This window comes from Colletotrichum navitas (genome assembly GCF_030913465.1).
Source record: "Colletotrichum navitas strain CBS 125086 chromosome Unknown LY79scaffold_40, whole genome shotgun sequence".
In the NCBI taxonomy this organism is placed as follows: domain Eukaryota; kingdom Fungi; phylum Ascomycota; class Sordariomycetes; order Glomerellales; family Glomerellaceae; genus Colletotrichum; species Colletotrichum navitas.
In genome coordinates this window covers 58,813-86,785 of record NW_026850586.1, presented here as the reverse complement: position 1 = coordinate 86,785, position 27,973 = coordinate 58,813, and the positions used below count along the sequence as shown (strand labels likewise).

At 53.0% G+C, this 27,973-nt stretch overlaps 8 protein-coding genes across 8 annotated transcripts; 4 read left to right on the top strand and 4 right to left on the bottom strand.

Moving 5' to 3' along the window:
- Positions 1-1,409: 1,409 nt before the first annotated feature.
- LY79DRAFT_258181 (general substrate transporter) lies at positions 1,410-3,952 on the top strand. The gene is made up of 6 exons (XM_060551910.1): positions 1,410-1,787; positions 2,009-2,136; positions 2,202-2,859; positions 2,913-3,226; positions 3,283-3,523; positions 3,609-3,952. The coding sequence occupies exons 1-6, from the start codon at positions 1,682-1,684 to the stop codon at positions 3,785-3,787; spliced, it is 1,626 nt and encodes a 541-aa protein (XP_060412856.1). The 5' UTR covers positions 1,410-1,681; the 3' UTR covers positions 3,788-3,952.
- A 2,114-nt stretch (positions 3,953-6,066) lies between these two features.
- On the top strand, positions 6,067-7,680 carry LY79DRAFT_591167 (fatty acid desaturase; the record flags this gene model as incomplete). Its single annotated transcript, XM_060561240.1, has 3 exons — positions 6,067-6,238; positions 6,356-7,215; positions 7,354-7,680. 3 exons carry the CDS (start codon positions 6,067-6,069, stop codon positions 7,678-7,680), a joined length of 1,359 nt encoding a protein of 452 aa, XP_060412855.1.
- Positions 7,681-8,191: 511 nt separating this feature from the next.
- On the bottom strand, positions 8,192-9,339 carry LY79DRAFT_258120 (uncharacterized protein). The gene has a single exon (XM_060551909.1). It carries the CDS (start codon positions 9,144-9,146, stop codon positions 8,313-8,315), a length of 834 nt encoding a protein of 277 aa, XP_060412854.1. The 5' UTR covers positions 9,147-9,339; the 3' UTR covers positions 8,192-8,312.
- Positions 9,340-10,214: 875 nt separating this feature from the next.
- Positions 10,215-13,218, top strand: LY79DRAFT_670705 (uncharacterized protein; the record flags this gene model as incomplete). Its single annotated transcript, XM_060563815.1, has 2 exons — positions 10,215-10,806; positions 10,901-13,218. 2 exons carry the CDS (start codon positions 10,215-10,217, stop codon positions 13,216-13,218), a joined length of 2,910 nt encoding a protein of 969 aa, XP_060412853.1.
- A 4,713-nt stretch (positions 13,219-17,931) lies between these two features.
- Positions 17,932-19,707, top strand: LY79DRAFT_591165 (carboxylesterase; the record flags this gene model as incomplete). The annotated part of the gene is made up of 2 exons (XM_060561239.1): positions 17,932-18,399; positions 18,457-19,707. 2 exons carry the CDS (start codon positions 17,932-17,934, stop codon positions 19,705-19,707), a joined length of 1,719 nt encoding a protein of 572 aa, XP_060412852.1.
- A 601-nt stretch (positions 19,708-20,308) lies between these two features.
- LY79DRAFT_557468 (uncharacterized protein) lies at positions 20,309-22,101 on the bottom strand. The gene is made up of 6 exons (XM_060558097.1): positions 21,771-22,101; positions 21,635-21,705; positions 21,334-21,545; positions 21,173-21,269; positions 20,830-21,124; positions 20,309-20,773 (listed from the first exon to the last, which is right to left on the bottom strand). Exons 1-6 carry the CDS (start codon positions 21,802-21,804, stop codon positions 20,514-20,516), a joined length of 969 nt encoding a protein of 322 aa, XP_060412851.1. The 5' UTR covers positions 21,805-22,101; the 3' UTR covers positions 20,309-20,513.
- A 169-nt stretch (positions 22,102-22,270) lies between these two features.
- LY79DRAFT_634352 (GMC oxidoreductase) lies at positions 22,271-24,715 on the bottom strand (the record flags this gene model as incomplete). Its single annotated transcript, XM_060562231.1, has 5 exons — positions 22,271-23,403; positions 23,465-23,923; positions 23,988-24,111; positions 24,176-24,462; positions 24,535-24,715. 5 exons carry the CDS (start codon positions 24,713-24,715, stop codon positions 22,604-22,606), a joined length of 1,851 nt encoding a protein of 616 aa, XP_060412850.1. The 3' UTR covers positions 22,271-22,603.
- A 1,419-nt stretch (positions 24,716-26,134) lies between these two features.
- On the bottom strand, positions 26,135-27,781 carry LY79DRAFT_557462 (2OG-Fe(II) oxygenase). The gene is made up of 2 exons (XM_060558096.1): positions 27,061-27,781; positions 26,135-26,989 (listed from the first exon to the last, which is right to left on the bottom strand). The coding sequence occupies exons 1-2, from the start codon at positions 27,565-27,567 to the stop codon at positions 26,273-26,275; spliced, it is 1,224 nt and encodes a 407-aa protein (XP_060412849.1). The 5' UTR covers positions 27,568-27,781; the 3' UTR covers positions 26,135-26,272.
- Between the last annotated feature and the right edge of the window lie 192 nt (positions 27,782-27,973).

Sequence of the window (27,973 nt, the reverse complement as noted above, 5' to 3'; positions counted from 1 at the left end):
TATAGGCAAAAAAGGCATTATAATAAAGATAATTAGTAAGAACTAGCTCTAGGTAAGTAGTCTAGCACTTTATAGTAAGGTAGTTTTTTTTATAATAAAGGCAAAAACTACTATAGGTAATATTCTTAGTAAAAGTAGTGCCTTAGTTAGCACTAAAAAAGGTTACTATTAGATTAGTAGTGTTCTTATAGTATATAATAAGTCTTATTTTCTATTCCTTATCCTAGGTAAAAGTGTAAATAGTCTTAATAACCTTTGCCTAGGTAGGTATCTTATTATTATTAGTATAGTACTTATAGGTATCTAGTAGTTACACCTTAAAGTAGTTAAGTATAAGAATAGCCTAATAGTAGTTAGAGTTTTTACTATAGAGGCTAGTAATATAGCTTTAGAGGTATTAAACCCTTGTAAAGGTATTATAAAGGGTTTTATAGTCTTAGGTACTACCCTTACTAAACTTATTAATAAGGGCAGTAACAGTATCTTTAGATACCTTAGAGATAAACTTCTTAAGTGTTTTTATAAAAGTATATAGGTTACTATTATTAACTTATTCTATATTAAGAAGCTTAATAATTATAAGGTTATAAGTACTAATAATAATACTATAGGCAGTGTTATATTTATTCTCTTAATTCTTATACTTATTAGTATTAATTACTAGTTAAGGGACTTTATAGTTAATATATTTCTTAACTTTAGTAGTATAAAGTAATATATTAACTAGGACTTACTATTATAACTAGTTTAACTTCCCTTTTAGCTTAAAGATAAACTATATAACTATTTAGTAGTTAACTTTGTTAGCTATAATAGTAGTTAATTACTTATATAAAGAAGGATAATATAATATAGATAAGAGTCTCCTCTAGACTATAGGTAGCCTAATAATATATTAAACTTTATATATTTCCCTTATAGGATAAGGGGTATATCTAAATTATTATATAAATTACTGCTTATTATTAGACGTCTAAGTAAAAGGGGATATAGGTAGAGGTAAAAGTAAAGTAAGAGTAATATTTTAAGTTTATTACTTATTATTATTATAAGGCAATATAACTATAGTAGACAGGCAGTTAATAGCAATATAGGCAGTAACTATAACGTTTTATAGATATTACTATAGACTATTAAAAAAGCAAAAAAGAAGAGGCAAAGGCAGCTAATTAATTAATTATAAAGAAAATTAATTAGTATTAACCTAGGCCTTATAACCTATAGGAGCAGCAAAGTAAGGCAATACTGTTGTATTGGCGATAACTGTGATATGAAGCTAACTAGGAGTGGGCTGCCCGCAGTGGGCAGAGGCTGGCCGAGAAGGAGGTGGAGGTGGGTCACGTGACCCATGGGCTCCTCCACCAACATACTATGCTTCCAAGCACTCTAGCTCTCCATTCGACGCGAGCGAGTGCATTTCAAGCTCATCATTTAGTCGGGAGGGGGGGTGGACGTCATGGACCGGCCTAGATAAAGCCTGCCTCCCCTGCCGGATATTCTCCATCGGCTGCTCGGTTTCCCTCGCTCACGTACGCAACCTTTGGGTCTTGTTGGTTCCTCGGCCGTCGTCTCGCGTGTTACACGTAAACACACACACACTCTTGACCACCCTCCCTCTCGCGACTGTTGCTGCGCCATTTTCCCGCCATTTGCAAAATCTTCCCCGCTTGCTTTGCCCGGCATGGGCTTCTTCAGCACCCACGCGTCCGGGACGCAGGATCCCCCCGAGGTGCGGAACTGGCGCATTCACTTGATTGCGCTTGTTGCCAGCATGTCCGCCTTGGCCAGTACGTGGTTTCCTAAAGTCTCTGTGCTGATGTGCGGCCTGCGTTGTATTCCCCATCGTCCCAGATATACCGGTGTTGTACCGGGCGGTGATCGGGTGACCGTACCGCCCGTCTTCCGGCGCTGCGTACATGTCCGGTGGAAAGCGGAGCGCGGCCCCCTCCCCCCACCTCACAGAAGCTCCCGTCCGATCTGCAGAATACCAACTGACTTGGCCTGCCAGTGGGTTATGATACCGCCGTCATCGGAGGCACAATGGCGTTGGACTCGTTCCGGCGGGACTTCCACCTCGACGAGGTCAGCTCCTCGACCCGCGACACGATCCAGGGCAACATTGTCTCGACATTCCAGGTACGCACAACCCCTCGTATGACCCCCCTTCGCTCTTCTTAACCTGACTTTGGGACGAAACGCAGGCCGGTTGCTTCTTCGGCGCCCTGTTCACCTTCCCCATCGCCGAGAAGCTCGGCCGCCGAAAGACGGTCATGCTGGCCGGCACGGTATTCCTCATCGGCGGCACCCTCATGACGGCGTCGAGCGGCAACCTGAACCTCATCTACGTCGGCCGCGCCATCGCCGGCCTCGGCATCGGCGCGTCATCCCTCACCGTCCCCGTCTACATCGCCGAGACGGCCCCGCCCTCGATCCGCGGCCGCCTCGTCGGCATCTTCGAGATCGCCTCTCAGGGCGGCGGCATGCTCGGCTTCTGGATCAACTACGCCACCGACCGCACCATCGACGTCGGCGCCCGGTCCCAGTGGATCGTGCCCCTCGGCCTGCAGCTCGTTCCCGGTCTGGGGCTCGCCCTCGGCATGATCTGGTGCCCCGAGTCGCCGCGCTGGCTCGCCCGCGGCGACCATTTCGACGCCGCCGAGCGCATCCTCGTCCGGATCCGCGGCCTGCCCGCCGACCACGAGTACATCCGCCGCGAGATGCGCGATATCCGCACTCAGGTGGAGGAGCGCACCTCCAACAAGATGACAAAGAAGCAGATGTTCCGGAAGCTTTTCCAGAAGGGCATCCGCAACCGTATGGGCCTGGGCATGACCCTCATGTTCCTCCAGAGTTTCACCGGTAAGACTTGCCCCCCCTTTTCCCTCTCTCTCCAGATCTAACATGCGTAACAGGCGTCAACATCATCACCTACTACGCTCCAAGAATCTTTGAAACTCTCGGCATCAGGGGCACGTCCACTAAGCTCTTCTCCACCGGGTTCTACGGTATCGCCAAAACGTTCGGCATGTTCCTCTTCACCTTCTGGGTCGCCGAGAGGGTCGGTCGCAGGAAGGGTCTGCTATGGGGATCTGCCCTCGGCTGCATCCCGATGCTATATATTGGAGGGTTTGTGTTAAAAAACGACCCGGCCAAAGCTGCTGCGGCGGGCATTATCAACCGGGATGGTTGGGGCTACCTTGCCATGGCCTGCGTGTACATCAATGGAGTGAGTGGGCACCGAACCAGCCGAAAGCGGTCCTCATGCTAACGTGCCTGTGAAAGATCATCATCTGCGCCACATGGCAGGGAATTACATGGCTCTACGCGTCCGAAGTGCAGACGCTCGAAATCAGGATGTTGGCCGTCTCTATTACGACCGCCACCACCTGGCTGGGTAGTTTCATCATCGCGCGGTCGACGCCGTACATGATATCGGACCTAGGCTACGGGGCCTACTTCTTCTTTGGCGCCATTCTCATACTCATGGGCATCTGGGCCTTCTTCTTCGTCCCCGAGACCAAGGGTGCGTTTCCTTCAGACTCTTCCCTAACCCTAACCCTAACCCCAACACCAATTTCACGATCGTCCATCCGCTAACCCTGAACCAGGCTTAACCCTTGAAGACATGGACGCCCTTTTCCTGAACCCCACGCACAAGACGGTGTGGGCGCAGATGAGAGGCAGATCCATTGCGGCGCCTGAGCGCGCTAGGTCCCCATCCATCAGCGACGAGAAGTTCGAGGCCAACATTGAGGCCCAAGTCGAGCGAGCTAGGTCAAAGGACTAGTAGAAGGCCCCCATGCGGCCCTGTAAAAGCTAGAAACGAGGCATCCCATCACGGTGTCTCAAATTCTTGGTCATAACCCGCCTTTTTCACTGAAAAAAAGGTGTAACATACCTAGCTTAAGACGTGTTTCGGCCCCAGTGACGTCTCTCTGGGTTCGAGCCGTCTGAAACGGTTGGACTGGGCTGGTCCAGTGGCGCGCACACATTGGTCGGGCTCTGCCATTGACGGATCAAGGAACAAACAAAATATCCGCTTCTCTCTATAGCTCTCTCATCCACACAGTGACAATGGCCCCTTATATGAACATATAAGACCGACTTCGAGTTGCTTCAACAACCGTACTGCACATGCAGATTGTTTCCGCCCCAACTTCCGCTTGACCATGTGGCGGTAGTAATACCATCTATGCTCTCTTGGCCATCAAATAATACCACATATTTTCCCAGTCTTTCTTTCTTTCTTTTTTTATTTTTTATTTTGAACGAAACACTACCTTGCTCAGTTGTGCTGTCTGATGTGCATACATTTGTCGGAGAGCTTGCTATTGTGCAGAGTGGGTAGAGGGTCAGTGTTGCAGCTTTGCAGCATACCAGCTTTCTTTCCATAGCTTGTCTTCTACTCTGTATCCGTACATAAACACGATAAGCTAGCCCCCGCCCGTCCAGACATATAGGATCCGCAGCGTCGGTCACCCTCTACGAAGCCCTTGTTGCGGACTGCTGGACTGAAGACTCGGCTCGCACTCCTGCACTGCGACTCTGATCTGTTGCTCTGCCAGGGAGCGGACAAGGGGGTGCAGCATCCAGGTCTGGCAGATGAGTGACTGGGATGAGCTCCAGGGGCCAAGGCCCCCAAAGCCCCAAAGCCTGACCGCCCCCCCTTGGTGGATAACTAACTGGAAGGCTCATTCGGATTGGGGGGGAGGGAGATTATCAAGATTGCTGGAATTGGACCGGCCAGATTGTGGTTCTTGTGCCATGGCATTTTCACCAACCGGAATCAACAGACCGAGAAGACCCCTGTCCGTGGTTACGTACACCTCTCTGTACGGATAAACTCTTCCATTTCTGCACCGTTTCATCTCCTTCGTATCGACTCAGGGCACAGCGGTTCCGAAAGTGTCCTGTCAGATGCTAGCTTTCACGCACCCGCCAAAGGGTCCCGAGCTAGCGGTGTTCTAGAACCCAATAGTCGGCATCTCTGATGCAGGCATGGAAGGGTAGCTCAGGGGTACGAAAGTATGGGCAGAGAGATTGCCGTTCAAGTACGAGGAGCCATTGACAGGAACCAGATGAGCTAGCTGAGCGGTCTGGCCCAATTACGCTTTGGTTGGCAGGATTGCGACAGAGCATGTGAGAAAGGGTTCCTCCCGCCCTCGCAAGTCTTTCGGCAACCGGAGCCGGTGAGCCGGGGCGCGTAGCGCTCTTACTTGCGTGGCATTAATCCCCCTTTAGGATCCGCGAGGACCCTGAAAATGGTCTCGTCGACCGGGAACCCCTTCGCCGTTGAAAACAAGCCCGCTTGACAAGACACCGACTCGTACGATTCAAACGTCACACATGGCTTGATGGTGATCCTTGGCTTGGTAGTGCGGATGAAGAAGAGCTTTCCCTGCCGGCAGGCGAAAAGTTTGTCACGGAGCGGCTGCCGGGCCAATCAGCGGCTTCGAGCCGCATCCCGTATCGCTGCCTTTGGTAAGTACTGTAGTCTTTTTTTTCCCCAGGGGACAAGTGAAAAAGGGATTGGTTATTGGGTTCGCCGCCTCGCGTCTTTAGACCGCCAACTATAGCCGCAACCATAGCTTGAGTATATACGAATACAATGACATATCGTGCGGACACAACTCCTACGTGGCCCGTCGAGACGGGCAACCAAGTCGTCTCTGCTCCCTAGCCCATGACCTTGACAGTGCCGGTTCTCTTGAGGCGAAACAGAGACGCGACATGGGGGTAACGAGATTGAGTACCCGTAATAAAGCACTGGTCACCTCCTTTTCCCATATGATAACGCTGTCATGTCTTTTTACCATCCCACTTTTTAATCCCGGGCGACCCCTAAAACACCTCGTTTACCCGCAATGGAGAAAAAAAGGCCTTTTCAAATGTGTGGCCCGAATCGCAACCGATTGGGCAATGGCCCCGTATGCGTGTGTGTGTGTGTGTGTGTGTGTGTGTCTGGGTGTGTCACTGTGTTTGTCCCTCTCTCCAACATCCTGAACTTTTCCCCTCGTGTAATCTGTAGCTTGGCATATGCATTGGGAAACGGGTAACTTGCATGCAATGAGTGGTCTCGCCATCAGCCCCGACCTAACGGTTCAAGACACCATCGTCCTCCAGAACCTTATCGACGACATCAAGCGCTACGACGACAAGCAGTTGGCCCCCGCCGACGGCGACGAGGGGTATGCCAGCCAGGAGTCGCTGGACGACAAGTCCAACAAAGATGACGAGCGTGAGTCTATCTTGCCCCCCCAACGGTCTAAGTTTCGGCTGCCCAAAGCAAGCAAGCAAGCAAGCAAGCAAGCAGCCCAACGCAAAAAGAGCCTCTCGGCTGACCGCAACAAAACAGCCTGCCGCGGAGTGTCGTCCCAGAGGGACGCCAAGGACATCCGGAAGCTAAAGGGGCTCAACGACGCCACCAGCCCGGACTTTGAGCCGAGCGTGCTGTCGTCCGTGGACCTCCGGGACCTGCCGGCCAAGATCCCGGCCGCACTGCACCGCCGCGTCGTCCTGCCGTACATCGCGTGGGCGCGCAAGGTCGTCCGCCATGAGACGGACGTCATCATGCTGACGCACCTCGGCCTCTATCTGACCACCTCGGTGCCGAGCGCCGTGATGCTGTTCCGCAGCTTCGGCTACCTCCACGCCGTCCTGCACACGGCGCTGCAGTTCCACTATATGGGCACCTACACGCTCATGATGCACCAGCACATCCACATGAACGGCATCCTCTCCAAGGACAGCGCCGTCCTGCGCGCCGTCGACGCCGTCTTCCCCTACGTCACCGACCCCCTCATGGGCCACACGTGGAACACCTACTTCTACCACCACGTCAAGCACCACCACGTCGAGGGCAACGGCCCCCACGACCTGTCGTCCACCATCCGCTACCAGCGCGACGACCCCCTCCACTTCCTCCACTACGTCGCCCGCTTCTTCTTCCTCGTCTGGTTCGACCTGCCCCGGTACTTCTTCCGCAAGCGCCAGCTCAAGAACGCCCTCAAGACGGGCTTCTGGGAGCTCGGCAACTACGCCGTCCTCTACGCCCTCTACCGCATCAACCCCAGGGCCACCGCCTTCGTCCTCCTCGCCCCGCTGCTGCTGCTCCGCCTCGGCCTCATGGTCGGCAACTGGGGTCAGCACGCCTTCGTCGACGCCGACGAGCCCGACTCGGACTTTCGCTCCAGCATCACCCTCATTGACGTGCCGGTAAGCATCTCTCCCAAGACATCCATCCCGCTACAGCCTCCCCCTCCCCCTCCTCCCCATCTTCCCCCCTTCGATGGGGGTTCACTCAGCACAAGAGAACCGTAACAGAGTAAAGCTAACACACGCCCCCCCCCCAAGAGCAACCGCTACTGCTACAACGACGGCTACCACACCTCGCACCACCTGAACCCCCGTCGCCACTGGCGCGACCACCCGACGTCCTTCCTCCAGCAGAAGAAGACGTACATCCGGGAGAAGGCCCTCGTCTTCCACGACATCGACTACCTCATGATCACCGTCCGCCTGCTCCGCAAGGACTACCTGCACCTCGCCAGACGCCTCGTCCCGGTCGGCGACCAGATCGCCATGACGCTCGAGGAGCGCGCCGCCATGCTGCGCCGCCACACGAAGAAGTTCAGCGAGGACGAGATCCGGGAGAAGTTCCGCGGCTACAAGACCAACTAGGGGGGAGGGGGGAAAAACCAGGCCGTAAACTGTCGTGCGTCTCTCCAACCTTTTTTTGTTCCGCAATCCAGTGTTGCTTTTTGCATTACCTGCAAGGCGTGGATCGTCGGCTATTTTCATGGATTTTTTTCTTTTCATTATATACGTGGCGAGAGAGCGATCTTTTCTTTTCTGTCCCTTTGGAACCAACAGTAGCGGAGCATTTTAGACAAAAGAATAGCAAGTAGCCCTCCGGGGGGCTCGGAATCAAAGCGGCAGAAGCCCGTTTGGGCATCTCTGATAGAATAAAAAGGGGTTAGAATCCGGTGACTGGTTACCTTGGTAAGCGATCTCTCGTCCAGAATGGCGGACATCTTCTGCGATAACTGCTCCTCCAATTGCGGACCCGGGGTGTGAATCTACGAGGAAGCCGACGTGGCCATGGCTCTGCGGCATGGAGCTTTCTTGGTGAAACAAGAAATTCCAAGACATAACGGTCGACGGTTCGATACTAGGGCGCACCCGTGATACACGGCAATAAAGAGCTTATCAAGTGGTATTTAACATTATCGTCCTACGACGTGGGGGGGTATACATGGTATCTCGTATGGTATCAACATTCCCTCTCTTCAACCTCCAAAACCTCATCAACGCTAGCCCAGCACCAGACAGGTCCAGAGCAGGGACCCCGCCATAAACAGCGCCATCGCCACGCGCCCCGGTCCGCCGTTCCGGGTCTGCGCGGCCGGGCTCGTGCTGTGGCCGGGCGATGACACCTTCTCGCCGGTGGAAGCGACGACGACGTCGCCGCTAGGGTACTGCACGTTGTATACGGGGTCGTCCTTGAGCTCGACCGGCATGCCGAGCGAGTGCTTGCAGGTGGGCTGGTTCGCGGCCGGCCAGTCGAGCTTGCACACCTCGTCGTAGCCCCAGGAGCAGATGGAGTCGAGCATATTATAGAGCGCGTAGTTCTTGGCGACCCAGCTGTCGGGCTGAGCGAGGCAGCTGGCGAGGAAGTTCATGCTGTTGGAGGCGCTGAGGGCCAGCTTCTTGTCTTTGGTCCGGAGCAGCGATCGGCACTCGTCAGCGGGCAGCTCGGCGTATTCCATGGCGAGCGGGCCGCCGGCGACGGGCAACTCCTTGGCCGAGTTGCCGGTGTAGAGGTAGTTCCAGGCGTCGTAGCTGATGTCGTGGGCGCCCTGGGACTGGTCGATGCGCAGGAGCTTCACGGTGCGCTTGTTGGTTTTGCCGTCGTCGTAGCTGAGGGAGATGCAGAGGTTGTTGCAGTCGACGGAGCCGGGCCAGTAGGCGACGCGGTCGGTATTGATCTTGCAGCCGAGCACGCCCACGGACGACGAGTAGCTGTCATGGGGGGTGGCCCACACGGTGCCGTCGGCGACGACGGCGGGCGTCGAGAATGCGAGGAGGACGAGGACGAGGGGCAGAAGCAGCGTCTGCGACGTCGACGAGAGAGCGGCGCCGCGCATTGCGGAAAAGAGCGACAGGGGGGGCCGAGCGGAGCCCCGGTGGGCAGTAGTGTATCTGAATGAGTGACTTTGGTGACAGTGATGCGATTAGGACTATGCCAGCCGCAGTTGCGGCCGACAGTCGACTCAAAGGAGTGAGATCATCGGCGATGTGCAGCTGTCGCCGGTGGTGTCGAAGGAATAGTGTGCGGGTGGCAGAGGAGAAGCAAGAGGAGATTAGGTAGGAAATCAGATCGCAAAGACAACAGCGCGCGACTCGGTTCCGCGCCTTCCTCCCCCAGAATTTCCACGATGCGCACTTGCCATCTAAAACTACCACCACCACCACCTCATTTCGCTTAATTGACGTCTGTGATTCGTCAATTGCCCAAATAAGACCCACTCGTCATATCTGTGGGTAAGTACTCCAAGGAAACACCGGTACGTACTGATTACTCATTCTAGGTACTTTGCATGGCCTTATATCAGCATCGCCATGATTTTCCCTAGAGACATTGATAAGTGTGACAACCTGCGCGTTCGACTTTAACAAAGACGATGTGTAGTAGCCTTTTGGAGAGATTTCAAGCATTCCAGGAGATCCTAGAGTCCGCATGCTGCTGATTTGTAGGAGCATGAGGAAAAGAGCGGGTTTTGGTCAACTAGGTGGTTATGCTGCAGGAGGTCAGTCATCTTGATCGAATCGCACAACACCCGGGTTGATGGCTTGGCATGCTGACCTCACTATAATGCAAGTGTCTGCCAGATCAGAACAGACTGTGCGGCACGGATTAACAGGTCGACTTGTCAAAATGTATTTTCTTATTATGGTACGGCTGTTAACGCAGGATTAACGCAGTCATCAATCAGGCTCTAAGCAAAACATGGCCTCGTCAAACTGATGGATGGCTGCCTGCCTGCCTGCCTGCAGTAATTAGGCAGCAAAGTGCCGAAAGCCCCTGTCTGTGATCGGCTTGTTCAGACTTCGTCAGCCTCTGTTCAATCCCATCTCATCCGCTTTTTTTACTTCATAAATCCTTCGTCTTTGATGGTTTCTCTTCATTCCAACAAGCTGCTTAAACATCAAAGATGGAACATCTCCCTCTGCCACGCGACCCTATCAACGAGCACCCGGTGATCAAGCTCGCGACAGCTCAGTTCCACAACCCCGGACCATTCCTCGACTACCCAAACCGGTACGGCGCTCTTCTTAGCGGCCAGTATCCACACGTACCCACCCAAGCCGATGCGCTCCAGGGCCGTTTCTCAGCCGGGGTGTCGAGCTACAACGTCCTCGATTACTACCAAGGATGGCTGTTCTTTGCTCTCATCAAGGAATTTCTCGGAGATGAGGGCGAATATGATGCACGGAGGAAAATCATGTCTTTTACCTTTGACGACGACGGACAGCTGAGCAGCGCTGCGCTTTCGACCAAGTCGTTGCACGAGGACTTGACAGTATGGAGGGAAACCGGACGTCTATCCAGCATTCGGCGTGGCGACGAATATCACAAACACCTCGACGAATGCCTCGAGACGGCGTTCCACGCCCTTGACAGTATCGATTCCACATTCCCCGGCTTCCTTCGCGTCTTCAGAGACGAAATGATCTGTTTGGCCAGCGTGGCTGAGACATTGGACGCGGCTGTGCAGACGGCTCTAGAGCATGGGCCAGTGGCGGGTAAGACTCTGGTGACAATCCGCCCTGCGCCGACACGATGGCTGGGCACCGTCTCGTTCCAGCTGAACAATAAGCTGATAAGACTGCCGCTTAGAGATGAATCATGACGAACAGCACTTCCCAGCCCGACCCAGATATGAGTGGTTCTCAACCATTGCACCCCTCCTGGATCCGCTGAGCCCCGAAACCAAGAAAGCCATGATCAAGGCGGGCTGGTGTCCCGGCGACGTTGGCAAGATTCGGGACACCTTCACGAGCATTGAGGCGTTTTACTACCTGCAAAACTTCAAGGCCGACTCCACGGCGGCTGATTTGCACAGGGACTGCCGAGAGTACGGGTGCAATCTCAGAATCCCAGCGGTGCCCAAACACGAGAGTCCTGGGTGCGAATGCCCCGGCATGATGACTTTTGAAGAGGGGCACCTCATCGAGATCTATCAAAAGGGGGACATCCCCTGCTTCGCCATCGGCAGGCTCGAGGACGGCGGTCTCGGGGTGGCATTGACCTCAATCAGCATCGACCAAGAGTCTCAGAAGGATCCCGAAAACCACTACATCGCACTCTCCCACGTTTGGTCTGAGGGAATGGGAAACGTGCAAGCGAACACGTTGCCGTTCTGCCAACTCGCGTATGTGATGCACTGGTCGATGATGGCCTGTCAGGCCATCCAAGATAAGCTCCAGGAGAAGGAAACGACGGGAACGGGAATCAGCGTGCAGACGAAACCGAAAATACGGCAGATCAACCTATGGATCGACACAATGTGCTGCCCCGCGACTCCGGGGTACGGTAAGAATTTGTGCCTGTCGAGGATGCGGGACATTTATGCAAACGCCTATGGCGTGCTCGTCAAGAGCGCGGTCCTCCAGGCGACGAGTGTTAGGGATATTTTCGCAGACACCTCCAAGGGTCTCATCGATGTCGCCGCGCATATTTACACATCGCCGTGGATGCGTCGCATGTGGACCCTTCAGGAAGGCGTCCTCGCCGGCGCGTCACGAGCGCGAGGGGTTGGCGACCGGCTCTGCTTCGCGTTCCGTGACGGCCTCCTCTCCCTTGAATCGGTCGTCAACCTGTTGAAGCAGGCTCCCAAGCACGAAGCCTCACTGGCCTTCCGCTTCATCGCAGAGTTCCGCGACCTCAGCGTCAGCATGTGGCAGCGCCCTGATGAGACCAACACCCCCGGGCAACCGCTGAATCTCTTCCTGCAAATGCTGGTCAACGCGCTCAAGTACCGGAGCCTGACGGTTGCGTCCGATGAGGTGATATGCCTAGCTACGCTGTTGGATCTGCGCATCAAGACGACGCGCGGGGAGGTTGAGCCTCTTATCGGTGACGGGGAGACGCCCGAGGACGGCATGTGTCAATTGTGGCTCAGGGTCGAGACGCTGCAGGGCGCCTCTGGACTGCCGGGTGACGTCATCTTCTCGCGCGTCCCGCGTATTCAGGTGCCCGGTTTTCGCTGGGCGCCGCGGACGTTGGTGCAGTATGCCAAATACGGGAACATGTCTGTCTGGCCCTCGAGCCCCTACCCGGCCTGGATCGAAGATGAGGGTCTGAGAGTGAGGTTTCCCGGCGCGAAGCTCAACTGCTTCGGCGGCCTCGGGATGGTGGGAAGACTGCTCCCCACGGGACCGCGATCGGCTGATGAGAAGGGTGATGGGAACGGCAGAGATGCAGAAGCAGGAGGCGAAACGGTCGTCCCACGCGTCCTGATGATCAAGGTCCCGACGGGCGGTGATCAGTGGTATGCAGCTCGAGTATACGAGGAACCAAAAGACGGAAAGGGGGATGGGAGTATTAATCTACGGTCATCTGGAGAAGATGAGGAATCAAGGCCAAAGGCAATCGCAGATCGGCACGACGATCTGGTGCAGCTCATCAGGAACGGCGCCGTCGCCCTGGTTTTCCAGCCCGGTGAGGTGATCACTGGGCCCGGTCTACTGGTGTCCATGCCGAAAGCGCCGTCTTCGGCAGGACCAGAGGTCGGGTTAGCGATGCCAAGTCCGAACCCAGAGCCGCTTAGGGTGCACAGCGAGTTTCCCGTGCAGATCAGACCCCTTGCCCGACGGTCCTGCGTCATTGCCGACGCGACGGTACGGTGTGTCGAAGGGCTGCAGAAAGCAGTTGTGGCTGAGACGAGACAGCGCGGGGAGGACGTTGCCGTTAGCGATGTTTGGGATGATCAGGAGATTGTGACCCGACTGCTTCGCGAAACGGCCGAAGGCCTGATGGGATCATCAGAGGAGTTGAAGAAGGCGCTCTATTTCGAGGTGCTGGCTGGGAGAGGTTCTTCGACCGACGAAACTGCGCTTAGCATATACTTGAAATATGTCCGTCATATGGCATACTTCGGTGGAGGCATGGAGGGAGAGCACTATTTTGAGGATCAAGAATGGTGGGTGGACTGAGCTTAGAAGTGACACAGGTAGCTTGAATGCAAAAGCGCCCGCCCCAACGTGTAAGACTAGGCTAGTGTCCAGATCAAAAAGGGGGTAAGTTGGCAGTAAAACATTGTAGGACCATCTCATGCTGTATCTGGAAAGTGGAAAGACCGAGTATACTGACAGCAAATTGGAAAGGGCACGGTTAATATAGTGACTTGGAAATGGCAAACTGATAACGAGTTTTTCAGCAGACAGCATCTGTGAGCTTTCAAGAAGGGCAATGCTACATTAACAAGGCTGGGCCGATGCCGATGATGGGAGTTGGGGAGCGAGTTTGACATTAGAAAACAGTGATGAGCAAAACGTGAAAAGTCGTACTGAGAGACCAAATGACGCCAATTCCACCCATCGCGCGCCATATCAAACGTCTTTTGCATTATTGGTCGTGGCGCTGGTGAGGCTGAAGCTATCGTGAATCTATGTTCTGAACAGTCAGAGTCGCACTCAGCGTCGTCAGGTCAATATGGACCGAAAACCGCACCATATTCGCCATCTCGTGCTATCTGTTGTATCCTGGTGCCGCATACAGCGTCATTGTGATTTTGAGCTATCGACGATCTAAGTGGCACGAAACCGACTGCTCTCTGCTCAAGAGTCTTCAGTTTTGTTTCCCGGATGGGATTCTAGCGCCAGAAACTGACGCGTAGAACAGTGTATAAATATACCCCGTACAAGGGGGACTAGTGGCTGGTAGACTGGACTGATGTTGTACTGAACATGGAATGCAGTGACGAGTTCCATCACTCTTCTCGTCAATATGCTCTGCCATTCGCAATCTTCGTGTACTGCAGACATCCAAAGCCCGCATAATTTCATAGACCGTTTCTGCACTCATACGATGTTGTGATTGCTTCAACCCATGAAATGAAGATGGGCTATTCCGAGCTACTCCATCTCCAGAGCCAAGGAAGCACATATTATCTGTTATGGCTATGAGCCTGAGACATGCATGTTGCATTCAAAATCTTGGAAGGAGAAGCGTTGGCATAGTTCGAGTCCAACAAGTCCGTTATAGAGTTGCATTAGCTTTATGCAGACCGCTAATGAACATAGTGGTATTGCCTCTCAAACCTACTTCGCCTTAGGAGCGGCCAAAACTCTGCCTAAAATTGTTGGGCAGAGCTGAACTGAACTGGAAAACGTATCGTTATCTGGAAGGGATATCAACATGGTGTCTAGAAGCGGTCAGTATGTTGAGCATCCTTTTTCTCATTTGTGAACCCTGCAAGCGGGCCTTGGCCGAGTGGAGTAATGGGTAAACCTCCTAGGCTTTATTACCCTCAGCTGAAAGGTCTCACATTTTCCTACTAACACCACTTGTTCTGGATTTTCCCCCACATCCGGCCTTCGGTGCCAACGGCGAAGTACCTGTACTATGTAGGGCACGGAGTACTAGAACGGGTGGGCCACTCCAGTTAGCGTGTCTACGGTCTATACGAGTGGGTTGTAGTCGGGCCGTAGACTCAGCTAAAGTCCGCAACCCTTGCTGCGGTTGGCAGTGTTTGCAAACACCGAGATTATCACTACCTATCAAAGCGCATGTCCCGCACGCTTGTACATCGCAATTTGGTTAATGGCCATCCTAGGTGCAAGCCTGCGCGGATTTCTTGCCATGCCGTTGGCATTGGGTAAACCCGGTTCGTATGGACTTCATCGCAATGTCAGCGGAGAATACAACACACTGGCATATATCAACCAGATGACCACTGTCATCAATGCCGCTCTTCCAGATTTGTCGAGTCAGATACTCCTCGGACTGCAGGAGTACATCGTTCAATATCACTGTCACTCCCCGTAATGAGGCTTGCTGTGCTGGGCGTCCATCGTTCTCATTCTGACAGTCTTAATCTTAATCAATTGGTAGAGTAACTAACATCAAGTAAACGTGTAACATGGGAAACAGGCCCGCACTGGGTCTTTTTGCGGGGAGGCAGTGTTTTCCTGAGTCATTGTATGTGACCAACTGCTGGGACGGCCAGCCAACCAATTGCATCATTTCACATCATGTGAGGATCAACGAAATGTTTCCCCCGAGGAACTGCCAAAGGAATGTAATCTAGCCCCCCCTCCATCGGCCGGGGGATGTCGAGGTCAATTCTCCAATTAAGATTCACGGTGGCAGTCGCTTCATTGTGCTCAGACTCCCGAATATCTGAACACAGTCCGAATGTCTAAACGTAGCAGCCGGATCTAGTCTGGGAGCGCATGGACGGCCACCGCATGTAGCTTTTGTCTAACCGTTGGATTCACCTATCAATCAGGCCAATGCCCTTTCTGTTAATCAAGGCGATCTCTCCTTGACTATACGGCCTTGGCCGACAGTCCGGTGCCACCTCTCGTACTCGAATGTTTCCTAGCTCGGCCTGAGACCGAAGAGAAATGAGAAGATCAGAAAGGTCCCAGGGCCGCCATGGGAGGCTCGGTTTGTGGGGGAAAGTAGCTCCAGCCAGCGGAGAGTACATTTCTGTATAGGGAGTCCGCGATAGATCTTGCAAGCATGTCGACCCACATGCAGGGGAGGCCGGCACTTGGAGGTCCCCGCAATCGTATTCGACACATGGCATGCTTGATGTGTTACTAATGCGTAGGTAACACGGTGTTGGGCGGTGAATGGCCAAGAACGGGAGTGCGTCTTTCCCGGAGGAATTCCCACTTTACTAGCTTGCACACATGACGGGTTGGAGGGGTCTACTGTATGCACAACAGAACTCTGTCAACTTCGATCATCAGAGACATCCATGTGCATCCCGAATGTAGCTCTAAGGCTTTGGCGAAATATGCGTGCACCCTGAGCCGTTGACATCGCGGGCGAAGGGAAACAGCTTGGTTGTGATACCCGAGGCATCCGTTCAAGTTCAACGTCCAGCGCGAGCTGCAAGCCTAATACGGCCCGAAGCACTACGGAAGCTGACTCTGCCTGAGACATGGCATGCGCCTAGTTTGGTCAAGCCTGAAGTCGACCGAAGCCTTGGCTAGCGCCCGTTGCTAGCTTCTGTGTGTCTATATCTGTGCTTTTTGATCTTAAAAGCCATTCCTTCTTCTCAAAAACTTCACGTCTATTCGCCGTGTTCCTCTAGCTTTGGGGGTGTTCTCCTTTGCGGGCAGGTGTGCAACCGGATTCGTACTAAAGACACTCCGCCAAGGTGCTAGTGTCATGTTTGTGCCACCCTATCATGTGTGCACGAGGCGGGAAAACCGTTCCCTTCGAGCCAAGGTACTGGTGGAATATGCCCCTCATCATCCGCGGATGCCCGGCATCAACGGAGTTTGCTGAGCTTCTTTTGTTTTTTCGTATGCCGGTCGAATGCGAGAGGTCTGCGGCGCTATCGAAAATGGTTGCAATGCTTTCGTAGTTACATGTATCTCGATCCAGAGCCCCACGCATCTCGGAGCCATTGCCGTGGTAGGACAGGACATCCGAAAGAACGGTGTCTCGTGGATGGCTGTTGTCAGTGCCGCTGCAGGGATCTGGGGCCATGATCTACGTCAGACGACCTTCTTTTGCATGAGAATACCCTTTTCCACACGTGTACATGTACTGCAAGTGCTTCCCCAACCGTCGCCGCGAGAGAGAGAGAGAGAGAGAGAGAAAGAGAGATGATTGAAGGTTGCATCTTTTGATTAATCCACACACCCCAGAGTTGGCCACGAAAGCCCGCCCACACTATTGAAGGCGCGTAGCTTGGCCTGCCGTCCTGTCATCGTTTGTCGCGCAGCAGTCTGGAGCGCTTATGCCAGCCGGACAAACTAGATGACCGGACAGACTGCAGCACTGACACCCTCAGGTCCAAGATCAGAGGAATATTGATACCTCATTGGGACGAAGTTCCTGGTTCCTGATGATTAATTAGTCTAGGTGTCACCTGCGTTATCAAATCAAGATCTTACGCCGTCCCTCCACTAGATCTCTCTATCCCTCCCCTCGTTCCCCATGCGCTTCCGTGCCTCTGCGTGGCTGGCAATGCGACATCTTTTCTTTTCTGTCGCCAGACATACCGAGGCGAAGCTCCAAGGGATGACCAGCTGACTCTGCATATTTCCATGTGAATGTTGATCTAGACTTACGCCAATAAGGCTGTCTCTTTTACTTGGCGTACCACAACGGCGAACCAGACACATCTTTTCACTCCCGGCAGTAAACCCCGCTACCCCACGGGGAATGTTGCATTCCCGGCTCGCTCAAGTCAGTTCATACGACCTCGATACGCACTGGACTAATGACGAGCACGACTCAGGCGGCGGGGTCGAGCTACCTACTACTGCACTGGTTTCCCAGGGCCAAGCCGCGCCTATTCGGATTCAGACCCAGGTCCGGGCCACCCATGCAACAGGAGCACCGGCAAGGGTGCACAAACTAGCGGCGGGTCGCTGATTGCCCACCAGTCCATCCTCTCTAGGCAAACATTCCCAACTGTTGGATGTAGAGGTGTACGCCAACAACTCGACCCTCATTGCAAGCTCGTGGTTAAATAGATCATGGAAGTCCTCTTCTGCATGGTCCTCGCTCCAGTCGAGGTATCCGACGCAGTTTGTCTGGATCGTCTTCAGCCAAGCTCATCAACAGGGTGCATGCCACGGCTCACGTCCAACCACTTTCTTCCTTCAGTCCTACAACCCGCAAAAGGTTGGAAATTGTCAACCACTCTGGATTCTTGAAGGCTGTTGTTCGTCGCCATCATGCAGCTGCTCACGCTTCTCTCGTCCATCTCCCTTCTCGGGACCGCCTTGGCGGTTCCGGAGAACTCCCAGCCCTTGGAAGACAGGGCTGTGAGCACAGCAACGGTTGTTCTTGACACGGCCACAGTTATCGGCAACGTGATGAACAATGTCGAGTCCTTCGGCGGCATTCCTTTCGCCAAGCCGCCCACCGGCCCGCTCCGCTTGAAGCCCCCCGTGCGCCTGACCGAGAACATCGGCACCTTTGACGCCACGGGCCCCGCAGCCGCTTGCCCGCAGATGGTCGTCTCTTCCGATGCCAAGAGCAATCTCATCGGACTTCTGGGAGACATTGCGAACCTTCCTTTCGTCCAGACGGTGACAGGCCAGACCGAGGACTGTCTCACGATTACGGTGGCTCGTCCGCAGGGTACCAAGGCAGATGCGAAGCTGCCCGTTCTCTACTGGATCTTTGGAGGTGGCTTTGAGGTAGGTTTCTTCCACTCGAGTTCCCCGTCCGTATCGGTTACTGACATCGTCTGATAGCTCGGATGGTCCTCCATGTACGATGGTACCAGCCTTGTTCAGAACGGCGTCGATATTGGCAAGCCGTTCGTCTTTGTCGCAGTGAACTACCGTGTCGCCGGCTTCGGCTTTATGCCCGGCAAGGAGATCCTCGCAGACGGCTCCGGCAACGTGGGCCTTCTAGACCAGCGCATGGGCCTCGAGTGGGTTGCCGACAACATCGCCGCTTTTGGCGGTGACCCGACCAAGGTTACCATTTGGGGCGAGTCTGCCGGTGCAATCTCGGTCCTTGACCAGATGGCTCTGTACAACGGCAATAACACGTACAAGGGACAGGCTCTCTTCCGTGGCGCCATCATGAACTCTGGCAGCATCGTCCCTTCAGACCCTCTCGACTGCCCCAAGGGTCAGGCCGTGTACGACAAGGTTGTGGCGACTGCAGGATGCAGCGGCCAGGCAGACACGCTCAACTGCTTGCGCGGAGTCGACTACAACACGTTCCTTAACGCCGTGACATCGGTACCTGGCATCCTCTCCTACAACTCTCTCTCTCTGTCATACTTGCCCCGTCCGGACGGCAAGACTCTTACGGCGAGTCCTGACGTTCTAATCCAGAACGGCCAGTATGCGGCAGTCCCGATGATCATCGGCGACCAGGAAGACGAAGGCACGCTTTTTGGCATATTCCAACCCAACCTGTTATCTCCCGAGCAGCTTGTGACGTACCTCAACGATTACTACTTCAACTCAGCCACCGAGGCCCAGCTCACCGAGTACGTAGACACCTACGACCGAGGCCTGGACGCCCTCGTCAGCGGCAGCCCGTTCCGCACCGGGCTCCTCAACGAGATCTTTCCCGGCTTCAAGAAACGCTCTGCCATCCTTGGCGACCTGGTCTTCACACTGACTCGTCGCATCTTTCTCAACCTCGCCAACACTGTGCACCCCGAGGTGCCTTCGTGGTCCTACCTCGCCTCTTACGACTACGGGACCCCGATCCTCGGCACTTTCCACGGATCTGACCTAGTTCAGGTGTTTTACGGAATTAAAGACAACTATGCCGCCCGAAGCATCCGGACCTACTACACTAACTTTTTGTATGACTTGGACCCCAATGTCGGTAACAACGGGAAGTACCCCAATTGGCCGATGTGGTCTCAAGGTCAGAACTTGATTCAGTTCTTCGCGGACAAGGCCGGCAGTTTGAAGGACGACTTCAGGAAGACCAGCTCAGACTGGATCTCGAATAATTTTAAGTCCTTGTACTTCTAGTTATTTGTTCCCGTTGCTTGGGGTCCGGGTTGGGGTCAAGGTGTTATTGGAATTTTGGGACAGGGCGGCGCCATTGATGATTGATGAAATGGACTGTTCTGCGGGCTGCGACATTCGAGTCTACAATCTAGTAATCTTAAAGATTAACCGCGATTAAAGCCTGTGTTGTTGATATAGAAGGGACTACAATCTAATAACTAGGTCTCCTGCTCCTGTGGTGACAACCTACATCTAGATACGTGCTTGTTGAGTAGCATCTCTACACGCTATACTTAGTTTATTGTGATCTACTAGCTAGGTAATACCGTAGGGGTTCTTAACAGTATAAGAAGGCATTATAAGAGCAAATAAGGTGTGCGCCTGTATGTGTGTGTGTGTTTGTAATGTTGTATTATTCTGTAATGGATGAGATAGAAAGATAGAAGAGACTAAACCTAGCTTCAACTGCGCATGGAATGGTTTAGGTACTGGCTACATTACCATTCTTTGTGTATCTCTAGGTCTAATGAACCTAAGCCCTTCCGACCTCTTAAAGTGTCGACAAACCCATCGTCCATATCCACAAAGCTGACCGATAATCTTGGCGAAATTACTCGGGGTAGCGCCTATATATACCTCTAGAGACTCGCGGTAGTCGCTGGGCCAATGCTGAACATCGAGACGTTGCTATATGTAATGATTGCATTGGGAAATTTGACTAACTTATCGAGCTTGACGTACAAATAACAATGTGAAAACATCTGTCATCTGGACACATGAATGAAAGTAAAACCTCACCTTGAAGTATTCCAAATCCCATGAAAGTGTCATTTGTCCCCCCAGACGCTTTTCACGTACTCCTCTATGCCGATAGGCTTGAAGTCAGGGAGCAGCTGATTCCACTCGTCAGATACAGCCCATGCCCCCTTTGTCATTGATACAGTAGCTCCAATTACAACCATCTTTGTGAAGTTTGCAAGTTCTTCCGGTAACATGCCAGGTAGATCTAGCGGTGTGACAAAGTTTGTCCTGATAATTCCGGCTTCAAGGTCCTCGAGTTTCAATCTGTCCACCTCGAAGGGTTTGTCTTTGGTATTTAGTTAGCAGACTGAATCTTTCTGGATAATCTGGAATCTAACTTGCCTCGAATCTTCTCTCCCAACTGCAAGATCTCACCGATAGTGATTGTTTGGCCGGTGATACCCCCAACTATGGGCCATTCCCCGTCGAACTCAACCGCTCGGGCGGTCACTTCCGCAATGTCTTCAATGGTGGTAAGGGTAATTTTTGAGGTTTCAGAGCCTTCCAGAATGTACCCACAGCCTCTGGAGAAGTCGAAAAGTGCCGGGTAGTCGACTCGGTAATGTTTGGCGGTCTGATGAGGGTACGCTAGGAAGTTCATAAATGCGCCAGGCTGGAACAAAGTGTACTCGATGACCTATCACCACGTCAGAAATAAGAATCTCTCCTGAATTTTCTCAGTTACCTTTTTGTCCTTGTTGACTTCCTCTAGATAGCGCTTGACCTCCAACTTGTTGGCATACCAGGGTGTATAGTCGACCACCTCGTCCAACTTGGTGCCCCTACAGTCAACTTAGCAGCCGTTTACAAAGGTATGGCAGAAGAATGCCTGGCATTGATGCTCACATTGCCCATTCGCTCGGAGCGAACCGCTTGACTCCTGCCTCAATCGATGCGGCAATCAAGCGCTTTGACGTCGCCGCGCCAGGGTCCGCATGGGCAACAATGAAAGAGATCACTGTTTGAGTACCAGTGAGAATTCTTGTCAATGCTGTCTTATCTTCATAAGAAGTATGGATCCATGTTACTCCTGGGAATGTAGGCAATGAAGAAGGGTCCTAGAGGGCCGTCAGATAACACGGCCTCAACCATCTACAGTTGATTCCAGGATCTCATATCCGTAGATTGGTATTGGACTGTTCCTTACCCTTCGCACTAAGCCAAGAATTTCATGCTTCTCAGTTTTCGACAACCTGTCGATAACCTCGAGAGCAAGCTCTACGCGGGGCTCATGGTCAGTAAGGCATTCGACAAATACGAATAAGTGAAAAGACATAACCCACTGCCAGAAGCTCCTGCAATGGCGACCTTAACCATTTTGATAAGCTTAAAAGATCGAGTTTAGTGATAAACGGATGAAAGCGTTGGAATTTGTCCGATGCGTAAGGCTTAAGATTGTCTGAGAATGGTGGTTTGAAAGGTATGTTTCATGGAAACGCCGTGGGCTCGAGTAGGCTTTATATCTCGAACAAAATACTATGCGTATATCAAGAACAGCAGATACCTTGTGCTCGCTTCACACTCCTCGCAGACATGAGTGGCTGGCGCTGGCGGAAATTCTCGGTATGCGGGCCAAGAGTTGCCGGAATACCGCCCGCTAGGCTGAGCGTTGGATTCCGCTAAGATTCTGTGCGGAAATACCGCTATGCAGACTAACGCGCAAAGTGCCAGACTCCGCGACTCCCATCTTCTGCCTTCTGATGCAATAAGGATTTGACCTTGCGTCATGGCTTTTCTTTTGTTTTTTTTTGTTTTTGCAGCGCTGAACCTCGCGGAACGCAATAATAACTCCGCAAGATTGCCTCAGCAAAACTCATAGAGGACTATTAAAGGACCATTCATTGATTGCTCATCAAAATAAGATCCCTCTCCAAAGCGAGTCGCGAAGCCACCAATGTTGTTGCAGCCAAATACGCCGAAATGTGCTTCATGTAAGTTATTCTACTACAACGACAAATCCACGGTTTAGTATCACCGAAACCTGCTAAAATTGCTGTAAGAGTGACTGAAGTGAAATGTAATGTCATCAACTGCGACACAAAGACATGCAATAGATAAGCCTCTGGGTTTGAGCACGACTATATCTGTGAGACACAAAATTGGCTGCTTGCCATGTTCAAGAACTCTTTAGAATATCCGAGGCCTTCTCTGCAACAGCGTATACAGTTGATTGTAAATGACACGCCGGAATCAATGGAATGATACTGGAGTCAACAATTCTCAGGCCGTCGACCCCGTAGACGCGAAGGCTGGGATCGACGACACCGCCATGCTCCAGCGGCTGCATGCTCGCCGTCCCGCTAGGGTGTGCAAAGCTAGCATATAGAGAGTTTCGTATGGCTTCTGCAATAGCCTCATCCGAAGTAATATTGGCCCCAGGTACAACTTCAACGACCTTGCGTACGGCAAGGGTAGGACTATTCCAAAACTTGCGGAACGCCTTAACGCTGAGTATGGCGACGTCCAGGTCGATGGGGTTTTGAAGCACACCAAAGTTGATGACTGGAGGCACAGCCGGGTCAGGGTTGGTGGTGTTGATTGTAACAGTCCCACGGGATAGCGACTTTTGGAAGGAAATGGCGCCGGACGAAAAGCCTCCGAACGGAATCTCCAGAACGCCCGCCTCGGGATTACGGTAGAGCTTAGCAAGAGTTTTGCGCTGGGCGAGAAATCCATCAAGTAGTTCAGAGTGCTCAGAGTAGACCCCAGGTAAGAATTCCTTTGCGTCCTGGGCCTCTGCAGCAGCCGTCAAGCTCTCGTGCTCAGGCGTGATGTCTTGGAGTGACATGAAGACAATGTTGTTACCACGAGCATGGGTGAACGGACCGGTTCGGTTGGCAAAGTACTCGGCCTCTGATGCGTTAAAGAAGGCGGGATCGTTCATGGCCTGATCGCCGAGTTCAGGGGGGTTGCCGACTTGAAGAGGTCAGTGGCAGGCCTTCCAAAGAATGGAAAACAATGTTGGAAATGGACCTACATGTATAAGAAAACGTCATCCAAGGGTGATCCTGATAATTGGCGCCAACTCCGGGGAGATCTGCCACTACGTCGATGTCGAGAGACTCGAGAAGCGATGCCGGCCCGACACCACTTTGGAGGAGAATCCTTGGCGTTTGTACGCCTCCAGCGGCGAGGACAACCTCCTTGTTTGCCTTGAGCAGGGTCGTGGCATTGGTATCACGAGAAATGATGTTGACACCGACGGCTTTCTTGTTCTCGAACTCAACCTTCGAGGCGTAGTGCTTGATGAGCAAATTGAGATTTTGACGAGTAACTGCAACGGGATCGTAGTATGCGGTTCTCGATGTAGAACGGGTAACATTCTCAGGGTCATGGTTCTGGGGCAACAGCGCCAAGCCAACGTTGTTACCGCCAGCACCATGATCATCGAGCACAGAGACCCCAAGGTCTTTAATCCATGCCTCCCTCTGCATATCTGGAATTGGTCAGCTCCGACTTTTCCTCCAAACTACGCGTAGACCACACTTTGGAACTTTTACCTCTGTCAGGCCATTGCCATGAAGGGAAGCCGACTTGAACGGGTCCGTTGCCATATGTGCTCTCATCGTAGCTGTAATTATATTTCTGGACGTATTCCGGAGCAGGGAGGGTAAATGTAGTGGACTATGGTCATGTCATCAGCTATTGAAGGTGCGTATTGTGAAATAGAAGCCAGAGACCACAATACCTTCTTGAAGTAGTGGAACAGGCTTTCCCAATTCCAACCTGGGCTCCCCAGCTCCTCCCACGCATCATAGTCGGCCTTGGATCCACGATCAAAAGCCATGCCGTTGACGGTAGATCCACCTCCCACAACCGTACCGGTCGCGACGCTGGAAGTTCTGTTGTTGAGACCAGGTTGCGGGATAGACGTGAAGCGAATCATGTCATTGGGGTGGGCATTGGCGGAGTAGTAAGGAATGGCCACATCCCACGAATCATCAAAATCCCCATATTCCACAACCAAGACGGTGGCTGTAGAGAGTTAGCATGGGGCATGTGACGGGGAAATAGGCGCTGTTGTATTTTCGGGATCTTCAGTCAGACGGTTTGCCACGACTAAGCCACTCAAACCTCCGCCGACAATGATATAATCATAGGAGCTCTGGAGATCCGTCGCATTGCGTGCCGCAAATCTGGCAGTTGCAGGAGCAGCAACAGACAGTCGGCATTGGCTTGAGATGAGTGTCAACACAGCCGCAACTTTGAAGTTTGGAAGAAAGTTCATAACTCTGTCGTCGGCAGGAACGAAACTGCGTGGAGAGAAGCAGAGCAAACTTGAATATACGACTTAAGAGAGTATGGTGGCTTTTAAAATTCGGGCGTAGAGCTTTGCGATAAGTAGCCATCCGTCCGTAGCCACCAAACTAATGCACGAGCGGTTCACCGTACATGTGTCTTATAGGGTAAATGGTAATAACAACCTTACGGCCCCTGTCAGCAACCCTAGACAGTGCAGTAGCTTGGCCGTAGGCCACTTGAACAACCACGGGTTAATCTGCCACAAGTTTTGGGACACGGTCAATAGGTGCGTGCCAGTCGGTCAGTCGCCGACATGTGGTAGGAAGAATGTCTCCATCTGTCTTACCTTGGTGATCAAATGGGAATATCATGACTAAAATGTGGTAAGGAATATTGAAATGTATAAGGTGGCAAATCTTGAAGCCCGCTCAATTTCCGTTTCCATATACCCTTACATGAACGTGAGCACTAATCATATTATCTTGCGTGGGTCACTTGGGACTTGCCTTTTACTGTCTGTAGCGTTGTAGCGGTGGCGGATTACGCGCAAGGAGTTCGGGCTGCTTTTATGAACCTGTCATGACATGACCCTATCATTGTAGCTGTCCGCTGAGAACATTTCACGACGCCCGGGTTTCCTCGTGAATTTCCTTTTTCTTTTACAAATACAAAAAAACGGTTGGGTAAACCTCCTGATCCTAGTATCTTTGAAGTCCCTGTGGGGCCGAGGTGTAGCTCCTCAAGATACTCTTCTTCCACGAAGATCTCGCCACTGTCTTTGAAACCCTGGGCCATCTAGTATAGCTCTCTCGATGAGGCCACCATCTTGCAGATAAACCGGCATTTCACGGCCATGCTCCAGACTTGGGTTAAAGGGATCACGCGAGCTCGGCATTTGACGCCGAATTGGAGGCCCCAGGTTTGGTGAAACCCAGGACATCCGCCATTGGTTCATTAACGTTGCGATCAAAAGTTGATAATGATATGTAAATATTATAGTGGTATAACGAACACTTGCTAGCGAAGGAGATCAACCAGACCTACCCCGACCCAGATTGTCCTGATTAGGGACTGTGTTAGTTTAAGCATCCTGTCACAGGCTGCCTCAATTGTCACTTGCCAACACGGGGCTTACTAAAATCTTTTTTTTTTTTTCAAAAACGCTGAACACTTTAGCAAGTAGGTAGAATAAATACCCCAATAGCTTGAAGAGACAGTTGTGTGACCGGCAGCTGGGTAGGTTAATATTGGATCCGACCAAGAAACCGTGCCAATAATACAAGTTGTATTGCAAAAGGCTACGAGAATTAAGCAGACCTGAAAAATGTTGGCTAGGTTTATATTGGGAAATCCTCATTATGTTAGAGCAATCTCCCGTACCGGTGCATCGCCTGGAACACGTGTATCTCTAGTATCAAGGTATTTATTGATTTGACTTGTCTCTGCGCACATATTCTAAACCAGTAAAGAAAGGCACCAACAGGCACACGACACAGCACGCTCCTCGTCCGGGAAAGCTTTTCGCGGCGCGGGATTCAACAGGCTACTGATCGTCTTTGACATACTGATCAAACACCTCGGGATAAAACTTCCTCCCCACGTCCCTGTGGCTCCTGATCTTCGTCCTGAGCTGGCTCTCGCCCCAGGTGTCATACTTCCCCTGGAGAAAGGCCGAGTCCACGCCCCTCCCCTCGGCCGACTCCGCCGCCGCCGCGGCCAGCCCCCAGATCTCGGGCCGGCTGAAGTGCCCCCCCAGCGAGCCCGTCGCTTCGTCTTTTGTCAGGTCCCGCCTCACGCCCTGGAAGAACGGGACGCTGAACCGCTCCAGCGGGCCGGAGAGCACGCGGTGCGTCGTGGCCCTGCACACCCCGCCCGTCACCACCTCTAACGCCTGCCCGATGTTGACGACGAACGAGCCCGGCAGCGCGGGCACGTCGACCCACGCGCCGTCCCCGTTGAGGGCCTGCAGCCCCCCGACGTGCGGGGGGGAGGCCTGCAGCAGGAACGTCCACCAGCCCGACGAGTCCTTGTGCGGGCCGACGCCCTGGCCGCCGCCGCCGCCCGCCGTATCGCGATGAGGGGGTAGCGCGGGGTAGCGCACGAGCTTGAGGCGGTGCTGGTCCGAGAGGAAAGGGAGGAAGGCCTCGGGCGGGAGCGAGAGCGCCTTCGCCACCAGGCGGAGAAAGCGCTCGCCCAGAAGCGTCATCTCCGAGATATATGCCTCGACGATCGGGCGGAGACTCGGGTACGCTGATGGCCACTACGATGAATGAGATGGTTGTTGTCGGACGTCAAAGGGGGGAAGGAAGGGGGCGTGATGGCAAATCTGACCTGGTTCGGGCCCCTCAGGCGCTCCCGCAACGGCAGCCCCTGCCGCCACCCGTCCGCGAGCTCCGTCGCGAACTCGACCTGCTCCCTGCGGTCGACCGCCCCCGCCGTCGTCTCCGCGCCGTCTCCGCTGTATCCCAGGAAGTGCGGGGAGTTCTCTAGCGCGATCTCTTGTTTCGCCGCCATCGGCAGCGCGAACAGCCTCGGCAGGGCCCCGACGACGGCCGAGACGGTCTCCTCGCGGACGCCGTGCTTCACGACGTAGAGGAAGCCGATGTGGACGAGCGCGTGGCGGAGCCGCTCGAGAAGCCCGGCCTCCGACGCGGGGTCGTCAGCGAGGGAGAGGTCGATGGTGGGGATCGCGGTGAAGCTTACGCCGCTTGGTGCCATTGTGGTGGTCCTCATGTATGACCGTTTTGCCAGAGAATCGGCCAAGGCCGGTTGGTGCTTTGGAGCGTGAGAGAGCGTTCTAGGGCGGGGTGGTGGCAGTTGATTCCCGGAGGATCGCATGCGAGACCCCCCGTTACCGGCGCCGGGATGCGGCCGGGCGCAAATGACGCGACCTGGAGGACGAGCACGTCATGCGTGGCCGACGCAACACCAACAATCGGCTTCTCAATGGTCAGTTTGGGCTCACGGGGAATTGCTGCCGGTCGTCGGCGGTCGATGAGATCATTAAAGAGAGATCAAGATTCAAGGACCTAGTCGGCTGGTGCCCAGTCGCCAATCAATCACCATTTACCGGTGAACTCTAATACTCATTATGTAAGTAAATTCGGCAAGTTGAGTACAGACTGTAAATCAGAAAAATAAAACGAGAGCAGCAGTCTTGGAAGTACATCACCGGAGACATGCTCGATCAATAATAAATAGGATTAAAAAGAAGGACCTCATACAACCACGACAAAAGACTCAA